The 12,294-nt window shown below is 34.1% G+C and overlaps 1 protein-coding gene across 13 annotated transcripts in view; it reads left to right on the plus strand.

Annotated features, from left to right (window-relative positions):
* Positions 1-12,294, plus strand: part of TRDN (triadin) — a 390,017-nt gene that overhangs the window by 216,996 nt on the left and 160,727 nt on the right. For 8 of the 13 annotated variants that reach the window (XR_009354661.1, XM_059177681.1, XM_059177674.1 and 5 more), the window contains exon 13: positions 11,473-11,502. The exons of 3 other annotated variants lie outside the window; for them this stretch is intronic. Coding sequence is in view for 8 of the 10 variants with exons in the window: in XM_059177681.1 (XP_059033664.1) it covers positions 11,473-11,502 (30 nt within the window). In the remaining 2 variants the exon portion in view is untranslated. Of the gene's footprint in view, positions 1-11,470; positions 11,503-12,294 lie in introns of all 13 variants that reach the window. 2 more of the 13 variants (XR_009354662.1, XM_059177670.1) reach the window with 2 other exon arrangements.

The raw sequence follows: 12,294 nt of genomic DNA on the forward strand, positions 1-12,294 counted from the left end.
AAATTCTGTTTTCATTGTGTGTGTGTCTGTGTGTGTAATAAAGTAGCTTATAGCCTCTCGCTCTTTTTTTAAAGATTTTATTTATTTATCTGACAGAGAGAGAGATCACAAATAGGCAGAAAAGCAGACAGAAAGAGGGGGAAGCTCCCTCTGCCGAGCAGAGAGTCCAATGTGGCGTTGGATCCCAAGACCCTGAGATCATGACATGAGCCAAAGGCAGAGGCTTAACCCACTGAGGCACCCAGGCACCTGAGCTTATAGTCTCAATAAATTCCTTAGTCTCAAAAAAAAAAAAAAAAATCTTGACTTTAAATTTTGTTTTGTTTTGTTTCATTTTGTGTAAAGAAGCAAAAGCAATCCTTGCTAAAGGAATAAATTGTTTATAATGGGAAAGCAAAAATTTTCTAAACTCTGAAACATTCATTTCAATGAAAACATCAAATAGCTACTTGAGTCTTTTTTTTTTTTTTAAGATTTCTATTTTCTTGACAGAAAGAAAGAGAGCACAAGCAGGGGGAAATAGAGAAGGAGGCTCCCCAATGAGCAGGGAACCTATTGTGGGACTTGATCAGGACCCTGAGATCATTACCTGAGCCAAAGGCAGATGCTTCACCAACTGAGCCACCCAGGAACCCTAGCTACTAGAGTTTTAAATGTACTAAGAAGTGTATGCTTCTCCTAAGAGAACAGGTCCAGGTTGATGGTCAGAATGCTTGTTTTTAAAATATTAACAAAGGAATAATTGTTTCATGGTAAGGGAGGACTACTAATGTAAGCTCAGTAATAAAAAGAAATAAATAATAAAAATACTTGCTATCAAAACATAATATAGGTAACATTTTAAAATCCTCTTATTAGTGTATTTGTGCTCATAGTAGTGTATTAGTGTTGATAGTCTCTAATTTTAGAAAGGTGCTCTAGAAGGTAGAAAGGGCCCTGGAGTGATCAGCTCGGGTTCTCTCTGCTTTAAGCAGATCTATCTAGGACTCCTCTAAGACAGGTGTCTTAGAGACATCTCCAAGAATGCAACCTCATATCTTCCCATGATAATACTGCATGTCATTGTTTTACTAGCTGTCTGGAAGGAATCTTTTTCTTAACCTAATGGAGTCAGCCCTCTCCTTAACATCCCTATGTATATTCACACACATATATATACACACACATATATATAGACACATTTATTTTAGGATAGAAGGACAAATGATCTGTGTCTCATTTATAACATTTGTTTATTTTCCTAAAAAGTTTCCTTCTTTTAGTCATTTAAATAAATTAATACCTAGGTCTTCAGCTCTAAATTTAAAATTCCCTTCTTACCATTCAATCCAGACAACCAAGTGATGCCACGAGTGGGGAATGTACATTACTCTAACAGTGAACATTCTGACTGGATTTCAAGATTTTTTCCCTATGCTTTATTCTCTCCAAATAATAAAAGGAAAAGCTGATTCTATGTGTAGAAACTATAAATAGATGTTGACTTACATTTAATAAAAACATCAAAGTTCTCTTTTTTCAAATTAAGAAATGCTTAGAATGGTTTTGATCAAAATGATAGTATGTTTTCTTAAAAAGATTAAGAAAAAATCAAGGAAATATTTTAGCAGACATTGAATAATCATTTTCTTTCTCAATTAAACTCTGTAATGCTAAGATATTAAGTTAAAAACTACTTTGATTCTAAAACAAAATACATTGCTTGATGAAACAAAAATTTCCTGGGGGAATAAGAGAAGCTAAATTATGCTACCTATTGTAAATGATGCTGCCAGTTTATTTAGATTTTTAACCTCCAGCAATAACAGATTATTTTGATAAATTATTCATGTTTCTGCATTGTGCACCTTTTGCAATTTGCATATCTGGCAGCAAATAGGCCCTCCTTTCAGGCTTCAGTCCCCTTGGTCAGACTGGATGGCCAAAGGCTGCTTCATGATTAATTTCATCTCAATAGAGTAATTGTCACACTCAGATGAAACAATGCCTCTGAAATGCTTTCCTGGAGCTATGAAGTACAAGAGGCTTAGCTTAAGACCTTTTAAGCATATAGTAATTTTTGGCTTAAATGTTAACCTTTCTCTATTTCAGGAGTATCTACATCTAAAAATAGTAAATTAGATTTTATAAGAATAGAAAACAATGATTTAAGGCTTAATTTAGCAGTTCATTAGACTGCCAGATGATTTGACTTTAGAGTTTAGTATCTTAGTCAAAAAAAGAATGTGAATATTTTAATGGATCAAGGTTTCATATTGCAGGTTCAAAGTTTAGCTGCTGAACTTGTAAATATTTATTTTTTTCCTAATTTGTGGAAAAGTTATTCAACATTTCTATGTTCAGTTTTCTTACCTAAGAACAATCTAAATGATTCCCACTACTAGAATTAACGAGAGATGGCTTTGGAGACTTGTTTCTTTTTCTTTTTTTTAGAAAATTAATGAAAGAAAATTGATTTGTAATTGGGTCCTAAAGAAATGTTGATTCATGTCATTATTTTAGACAGAATTCTTAAATTTCCAAATCCATGCAAATTGTTATAAATTTGTTTGAAATAGTGAAATTCTAAAAAATTCCAAACTTCAGTCAAGGTCACACTATAATGTAATGAAAATAAAGTTCTGAAATTTAATGTTAAAGCACTTTCTACATATCATTTCATAAATGATCAAAGAGAAAAAGAGTTTGACTTAGTTTTTATCATCTTAAAAATGAAACAAAGCCCTAAATTTAATGACTCATTCCAAAATGGTCAATTAGATTTTTTTACACTTTTATAGTTGGATTTTTTATGCAATCAATTGCTTACATGTTTTTGAGTTTTCCCAGTATTTTGCTAGGTGCTTGAGTTATGAAATTGAATAAATAACTCAACAGTAATCACAGGGAATTTACAGATTAGTAGGAAGCTAGAGTTTTGTGAGTAAATAATTAAAATATAATCACTGAAACAGAAATCTGTATTGCTGACTCCAGTGGGCTGGTTATGGAGAAATGACCAGGATGAAGACTAAGTCATTAGAAACCATTAACTACTTTACCACCTACTGCCATTCATTCGCCTGCCTTTGTCAGATTACTCACCTCTCTTTCTTTCAGCTTTCTTTTCTATTTTGCTGTTTTGTGAAGGGATTTAAATGTTACTTAGGAATTATTGATTGTTATTTTTGAAAGAGAAAATGATCACTTCCAATTTTGTTTTTCTAAGATTTTTTAAAATTTATTTTTGGGAGAGAGAGGCAGAGAGAGAGAGAGACAGAGACAGAGAGAACACACATATTCAAGACAAAGGGGAGGGGGACTCAGACAGGAGGGAGCAAAGAGAGAGGGACCAGCAGAGAGGGACAAGTGGCTTCCCGGAGCACTGTGGAGTTGGATCCCACAACTACTGGAACTGAAATCAAGAGTGGAACACTTAACCTACTGAGCCACTCAGTCGCCCCCTAACTTGCTTTAAAGAATAAAAACAATAGAGGTGTCTGGGTGGCTCAGTAGGATAAGCATCTGCCTTCAGCTCAGATCTTGATCCCAGGGTCTTGGGACAGAGTGCCCCATTGCGCTCCCTGCTTAGCAGAGAGCCTCCTTCTCCCTCCCCCCAGTCATTCTCTCTGTCTCCCTCACTCTCAAATAAATAAGTAAGTAAAATCTCTTAAAAAAAAAAAGAATAGAAACATTATAAATGTAATTATTTATTTTGAGGGAACTGGAGGATGCTTAGAAAATATTTAAAATGTAAGTAAGATCACCACAATACTATTTTTCATCTACTGTCTGTTAGTCAAAGACCAGCACTGAACTCAGTGTAGCAGTCCATTTGCTTTACAGTTATGCTAAGAGACACATGGCTGGCTCAGTTGGTAGAACATGCGACTCAATCTCAGGGTCATAAGTTTAAGATCTATACATTGGGTATAGAGATTACTTAAAAATAAAATTTTTAAAAAATAAGCTTATGTGAAACTTATACTAGTTGCATTTGAAACTGGATTTACACTTCATATTAAAAAAGTCAGGATGAACAGAGTCTTATAGATGAAAAGTTTATAGTAAATGAATATTTAAAGATTACTTGACAAGACATTTGCAGACTCATAATATTTTTTCAGTTTTGTAACTCAGACTGTTCCATTTGGCTACTCTGATTCTTGACAATTTATATAAATACATGTTTTAGGAACCTAAGGATACTAACTTCTCTGATAATTTTCTACTAAAATATTCCCAAGTAAATTATGCTGACATATTAATGTAAGCCCATCATTCTCTAATTTTGCAGTCCAAAATAATATTTATTAATTTCAGAATTATCTTAATCTTTAGTTGAATTTTCTTATCACTCTGCATTTTTATTAAAATCACTGCATTTTATGTCAAAAATACAACTGTAAGAACTACCAAATAAAACCTTGGGAACTATGAAATTATGGAGGACAAATAATATTTTACTGCTACAGAGTTGAGAATTAGCTCCATTAAAGTCATTCCTTTGTGGGTGGACATTGTCTGTAGAATGACCCCTTTAAATAACATCTTTTACCTGGGAACAGTATCTAGAATGTATTACTGTGCATTAGTGGATGGGTGAATTTGGGGGAGGGGAGGGATGGAGAGCTACGGCATAGCAGAAAAAAGAGTCCAGAGCCTATAAGCCCTTAATACATGCCCACTCAACGTGCACATAGCCAGACCGATACTGGGTAGGGTTAGTGAAAGTATAACTCTTGAGAGATAAGACTGTCACCTGTCAAGATACTCAAATGGAAAATGCTGAATGGTCAGAGCCATGATCTGACCCCTGATCATTGAGCGAGGAGGCAGCTGACAGAGTAACTGAATGATCAACGGGAGAAGTAATAAGGTCCTAAGAAAAGTTCCCCTAATTCACAGTTGGGTACACCGGGTGGTGAGGTAGAAACTTCATTGTGGAGGGATCGTTTTAGGAGCCATGATCTAAGAGAACATAAAGAAGAAAGAAAAGATAGGAAAATCAGTTTTTAAAATTCTAAGGTACTATTTAAAAAAAAAAATCTTCTCTTTAAAAATCAGGAACTATTTTACAACTCTCTTGTATGTTGAGGAAACACCAGAGCAATGTAGGATACTTCTGGTGATCTTTTGGACCTATCATTTCAACCTTTCATTTAATTTTTCATTTACCAATGTTTATTAAGTGACTACTAAATGGTAGTCATATAATATAGGCCTAGAGCAATACTGGGAAATACATTAGTTAAAAATTCAATATATAAATTTTGACGAATTACTGAGTCTGTTTATTCTGGATGTGACAAAGATAACATTAGCATGAACCTGGCATGGATTTTTCCTCCAGAAAAAAAATAATAAAGAGATCATAGGTAAAATAAAATCAACTTAATTTTGAATATTAATTAATTTTGAATATTAATTGAATATTGAGTATTAATTAATTTTGAATATTTGAATATTTAAAAAATATTTTCTCTGAATAATAAATAGGGTAATAAAAACACACATAAATCAAATAATATTTCTTTTATAAAAACAAAATGAAAAATTGGCATTATCATAATCTTTGTTACGCTATAAATGAATGATTATCTCACCAATAAAAGATAAAGCATGAATTAGAAACAAAACCTAAAATACATGGAAACTTTGATTCTTTGCAAGTTATTCTGATGCAATCTTATTTTATAACTCTAAAAATGTAATATTAAATAAGGTGTAATCAACAGTTGAAAATAATTTTTTAAAAATGTTATTTATTTATTTAACAGAGAGAATGAGAGAGCACAAGTAGAGGGAGCATCAGAGGCAGAAGGAGAAGCAGGAACTCCCATGCAGGACTCTATCCTAGAACCCTGGGATCATGACCTGGGCCAAAGGCAGACCCTTAATGGACTGAGCCACAAAGGCGTCCAACATTTGATGATAATTAAACAAAAGACTGAGAATCTGTGTATCTCAGCTACTACATTACACATAGCTTAGTGTTGACACAAAATAGGTCCAACCAATAGGTGATTAATGAAGGAATAAAGGTCAAGATCTATAACAAATGACCAAATCTTCCTTCCCATATTAAGTGATAATTTAATCATCGAGAGCTTACTGGAGATAATTATGAACTGTTATGTAATGAAATGGGAAATAAGCATTGCTTTTTGAAATCTTTATTTCCCCTCTATTCTTCATGCTAATTAATTAAATATACATTTAAATATTTATCATCTGTGTTTTTGTAGCCTGTTTCTTTAAAGAGAAAATTCTGAAAAAATAAAAACAAAAACCCTAAGACAACAAAGAAGAAAGACTCAAAATGAAGTTTTCTGATTCTCTCACAACACACACTGCTGCCCAGGACCATGCTAACGATGATGGGCAGCACAGCAGGACAAGGGATAACATCTTGAGTCGAAGACTGGAGCTGGATATTGGTTGCTCTAGGCTTTAACCTCCTGTTAGTCACTCAATGAGCTTCTATGAGCCACTTTATTTAAGCCTAATGTTCCATCCATTGCAAAAATCTGTTAATACAGAAATAATTCACAAAGAAATGTGAGATTTTTGAACTCAGGTGCCCAACAAATGCAATGCTCCATGGTCAGTCAACAGTAAGGCAAGCAGTTTTGAGAATTTTTTTTTTTTTGTCTCAAGTAAACCTAATTTCTTAATTATTTCTCCTAACAATTGTGCACATTTCTTAACAAAAATTCTGAGTGCTGAGGAAAATGTTTTTTGTGTTTGTTTTTGATTTTCTAATCTCTCCCTTTTGTGGGATTAAATATATTTTTGATCTGGCACTTCATGGTAACTTATTTATCTTTTTTCTTTGTAAGATCCAGGGAAAGCTCCTGAAACCAAACAAGGGACTGTAATAGTTGTGGCACAAGATAAACAGTAAAACACTTTAAACATTCTGTTTCATTTTTTAAAGAAAAGTGCATAGCACTTTATTGACAAAAGCAAAAGCTGTTTATTGCAGAATAGCACCATCTGCTGGGTTATTATAGAAAATATTGTTGTATTACAATACATGTTTCGAGTATTTATTTTTTAGTAGTTGGAGGAAACATGAAGGACCCAAGAATTAGTATGTTGACTCCAAGTTTCAGTCATTGAATCTTAACTTACATTTCTAAAACAAACAAACAAACAAACAAACAAAAAAAAAAAAAACAAAAACCAAACCAAAACAAAAAGATAGATTGATAGATTGATAGATGACAGAAAGATTGATACAGATATATAAATAATACAAAATTTTCCCAATATTTTCAGTTATAACTTGTAATTTGTGTCATATTAGGAAAGTTAGAACGGTAATAACTTCATATTATTTCATCTATATTAAGACTGCAGAAACTGCGGTGCCTGGGTGGCTCAGTGGGTTAAGCCTCTGCCTTTGGCTCAGGTCATGGTCTCAGGGTCCTGGGATTGAGCCCCGCATTGGGCTCTCTGCTCAGCGGGCAGCCCACTTTCCCTTCTCTCTCTGCCTGCCTCTCTGCCTACTTGTGATCTCTCTTTGTCAAATAAATAAATAAAATCTTAAAAAAAAAAAAAAAAAAACTCCAGAAATTGGGTTCCAGATATAACTACAAACAAATCACCTTAGTTTGTATAAGCCATCTGAGAAAATCAGTTTCAACAATTACTAATATCTTTGGGCTATCAAAAGTGGTGTCCTTTAAGAGAACTTCAGAAAAATGTATAATCAATATTTATCTTTAAATATATATAATCCATCAAAATATATAATCAATTATTTATCTTCATTTATTTTTTGAAATTTATTTTAGAGAAAGAGAGAGAGCAGGGAGGAGGGTAAAGGGAGAGGGAGAGAGAGAAACTCAAGCAGACTCCCTGCCAAGCATGGAGCCCAACTCAAGGCTCTATCCCAGGACCCTGAGATCATGACCTGAGCTGAAACCAAGAGTTGGATGCTTAACTGACTGGGCTACCCAGGCACTCCAAAATATTGATTCTTTAAATCATCAGTTTGGGAAAAGTACTTCTTTAAAATAATTGTCCTATGAAGTTATTTTTTTATTTTTACTTTTTAATTTTTTTTAAGATTTTATTTATTTTGACAGAGAGCACAAACAGGGAGAGCCGCATCTGAAATCACATCCTTTGAGAAAGCTATGCTAACTCCTGTGTGTCCCCAAGTGAACAGAATGGAATATGATTCATCTGACCTTTATTCTTAAATCATGAAAAGTAATTTGATGAAAGCATAAGGGAAGGACAGAAGTGTTCTGACTTTTGTCATCTATGAAAACTTTACAAAAGATCATACTTGGGCAATAAAAGGTAAAATATTTAATAGAGGAAATATTTTTTCAGGTTTTTATTTTATTTTATTTTAATTTTTTAAAGATTTTATTCATTCATTTGACAGGCAGAGATCACAAGTAGGCAGAGAGGCAGGCAGGGAGAGGGGGAAGCAGGCTCCCCGCTGAGCAGAGAGCCAGATGTGAGGCTTGATTCCAGGACCCTGAGATCATGACCTGAGCGGAAGGCAGAGGCTTACCCCACCCAGGCACCCCTAGGTTTTTATTTTAATTCCAGTTAGCTAACATACGGTGTTAGTGTTATATTAGTTTCAAGTGAAAAATATAGTGGTTCAACACTTCCATATAATATTCAGTGCTCATCACAATGGGAGCACTCCTAATCCCCATCACTTATTTAACCCACTGCCCCCAACTCCTCACCTAATAGAATCTTGCTTTCTTTCCCATGCTATATTATACAATATCTAGTAATAAAGGATATACATTTAGATGGTGTTATATTTGTTACTGGGCAGAAAACCCTTGTAGCAGACTCCTCAGCATATAACATAGAACATGTTTGCATTTAACCTGGACTCAACCATGAGCAGAATCATCATATTAAATATTGGTAAGATGGGTTGACTGGCTTCCATTTGACCCAAATAATGCCATTTATAAGCAATGCATATACTAGGATAATTAGGAGATGTGATACCAATTTTTACTTTTCATTTAATCATCAGGTTGTTCAAGGAAACAGTCTTCTTTAGAAGGATATACCAATATTATGGGATGTAGAAAGGCAAAACAAATATTATTATCACTTTTGGGGTTTTATTCATGAAAATGCAGCTTGGAGTCATTTTCTCCAGCAAATGGCTACAAGTTCAAAGAATCATTGTGGTTAATGTATACATGTTCTCATAAAAAAGACACACTTGCCCTAAGACACTTCTGCTTTGATTGAGGCTTCTGAGAGCTTTAGTGGCTGTGGAACTAGTACTTGAGGGAGAAGTTTAATGTTACTTCAGTGTCATATCAGAGGAATTCAAGGGGAGGAAATTGCAGAAGTATCTGGAAACTTGCTTCAAATTTCAGTTTGGAGCCATGGGCTCTTTATTTTTACATTCCAACTAGGCTGGACAAGGTGGGCTCAGAAAATACTCTTTTGGAATCAAAGATTTATTATTGAATCATTAATACCTGAGAGTTAAACAGAGTACACAAGGCAAGATTTTGGGGCTGTTCACTAAAATGGCAATGACACATCAAAGCAGGGATACCCGGCAGGGATAAATGTCACTTGTGCTGTGCACATCCATTGATCTTTCTTAGGTTTTATAATAGCACAGCCACATAATTAAATAATGTATAGAAATAATTAATACTTGCCTGTACTTCATTAGGAGACAGAGCTTGAACATCATCAGCAGTATTGCCGTAACAAAGGCTGATATTTTGGGGTATAAAATAACAAAATTGAAAATGATACTTGCAGTGTGATGAAAGACCAGAATGTATCTGTTCATTTATTTATTTTTTTAACCTTATGACAGATGAAATATCTAAAATCTAGTTTTATATAAGGTGTGAGTAAATGTGTACATATTCAACTTTATTATGAAAATTTAGCACACTTTCTTTGGGAGTACATTTAAAAATTTTAACAAAGTTTAGAGATAAAGAGGAGTATGAAATAAATGACCCTATGCTATAGATTATAATTTAGAGACATAAGAAATTTAAATAATATCATAAATAGAATATCATGTAGTACTTAATTGAATTGTAGAGATAATAAATGTCATACTAGTTAAGACAAAGTGATTTTTAGTAAGAGTTGGGGGTTGAGGGATTCCTCATGGATGAAGGATGAATTCACTTGAGCTTGGAGCATTATTAAAAAATAAACTGGCAGAGAAAAATAGCATTACTAGTATAGATGGCTTAAAAAAATTAAGTTGCTGATAATTAGTAAAGAATATTGTCATTATCAGGATATGAGACAAGTATGATTGTACCGATAACTTGGGAAAAAATGCAGCTAATATGGACATTTTGAAGAAATAGTATTTAATAGAATATACAGAATAAAACAAAGGAAGAATTTAAAATGGTACTGATCTTTTGGGCCTGGGTGAATGGGATGATTATAATTGTCAAAAATAAGTCCCATGGAAAGGAACTAGCTTAAGGGAGGAGGTGAGGATTCATTGTTGGGCAGGTTTGTGTTGAGCAGATGGAGGGGCATGTAGGCAGGGAATTTTCTGTAGCCAGTAAAATCTAGGTGGGTCTAGGTGAAGCCCCAGTGAGAAGATGCACACGAAAATGCCTTAGTAATTGTAGCACAGATTGAACACCGGAAGTAGTCCTAGATGTTGGGTCTAGGAGGTCCAACAAATTATAATTCACTCAGGCAGGATTATCTGAATCTTTGATTCTATTTATGTGGCCTAAGGCTTCTTGGAGTGGGTTTGGCTCTTGAAGAACAAACCAAGGGTCATCTTGCTAGGAGCAATCCCAAAATGACTAAGCACCTCCCCCAGTCATTTCTGGTAACACACATTAGTTACCAATTGTATCCAGATTAAGATTCATGATCCAGGATTAGATGAGTTCTACCACAGAGAAAGTCAGAATTTAAAAGTGATTGAAGCGTGCTGTGCCTTTTTTCTGTGTAAAGATGGTGTACATTTACTAAAAGTGGGGTGGACTTGTCATTGCCCCTTGCTGAGATGGGACATTTTAAATACTACTAACATTAACGCATATAATAAACTGGTATATAATTTCTTAGTGGCTAGACACAGATAATTTATGAAATATCACTTCCATTTTTGGCATAGATCTAGTATATTCTTCTAGACATGGCTGTGGTTTTCTCAAATGTAACAATTTCAAACCTAAAATAAACTTATACTAAACACATACTGTACTTATCTATTTGGCTTCTTGTCTATGGAACAATATATTTTTAATTCTTTTTTTTGGCCTTATGCTTATATCTGAGTTCTTTTAAAAACCTTCACATAAAATAATATTTTCAGGTTATTCTCCTATTGCAGAAGTTGGATGGATTAATTGGATTAATTTGTGCATAGATAACCACTCAGTTTATGAATACATGGAATACGGTCTTATATTCCCAGTAGTATTCTGAAGAATGATCACTTGGTATGTTTTAACACTATTTTTATTTATTTTATTTCAGCAGCATCTAAAAAAGATGAAAAGAAGGAAGGTATGTTTAATGCAAAAATCCCATTATGCCTTTTGTGTAAACAATTTACCAAAATCCAGAATTGGGTTTTGCTTGCCATCTCTCCTATGTTTCCTTTGGATAACTGGATGTGTATTATGCAGACGTTTCTCATGAATGTATTCTTCTGCCTTACTTCATATAAAAGGGTACGCTGCTTTTTAAAACAATTTTAAATCTCATCTTTCTTAAGATATAGGGGATAAAACATAACCTCACAAAATCTCAGAACTTCCATTCCATTAGAAGTTTTATCAAATTTTAAAAGTGTAGAAAAATACAGACTATTTTACTCTATTATCTACTTATGTGTCTGACGCTGACCAGCAACTGATGCTACTTCGTTCTATTAAGTTGCAAATAGCAAATAAATCATAGTCCATCCCCTGCGCACCACCACCTTTTCTCAGAATGTCCTAAGATAGAGTAAAATACTCCTTGCTATCAAAGAAAACTTGGACCCAGTGGAATTTAACAGGTAAGGAAGACTTTATTGAAGATGATTACCATAGGACTTGAGTCCATTGCAATAGAAGTTGAAATCCAGCAGCAATGAAACAGAAAACCTGAGAATTTTGAAGCTCCGAGGTGAGCTAGTGGAAAGGTACTGGAGGACATTAGGCAGTTGGGGTGTGAGGTGGTGGTCATTGTGATTAAGCCATTTGTGTTTACTAATCGCTGCTTTTTGAAGTTAGGCTCCTACTCTCCCATTGAGACCAGGATATAGAAGCACTGTATCCTTTGATGATTCCATTTCAAAAGGATGCCTCCTAG

The sequence above is a fragment of the Mustela lutreola genome, chromosome 6, assembly GCF_030435805.1.
Source record: "Mustela lutreola isolate mMusLut2 chromosome 6, mMusLut2.pri, whole genome shotgun sequence".
NCBI lineage: Eukaryota > Metazoa > Chordata > Mammalia > Carnivora > Mustelidae > Mustela > Mustela lutreola.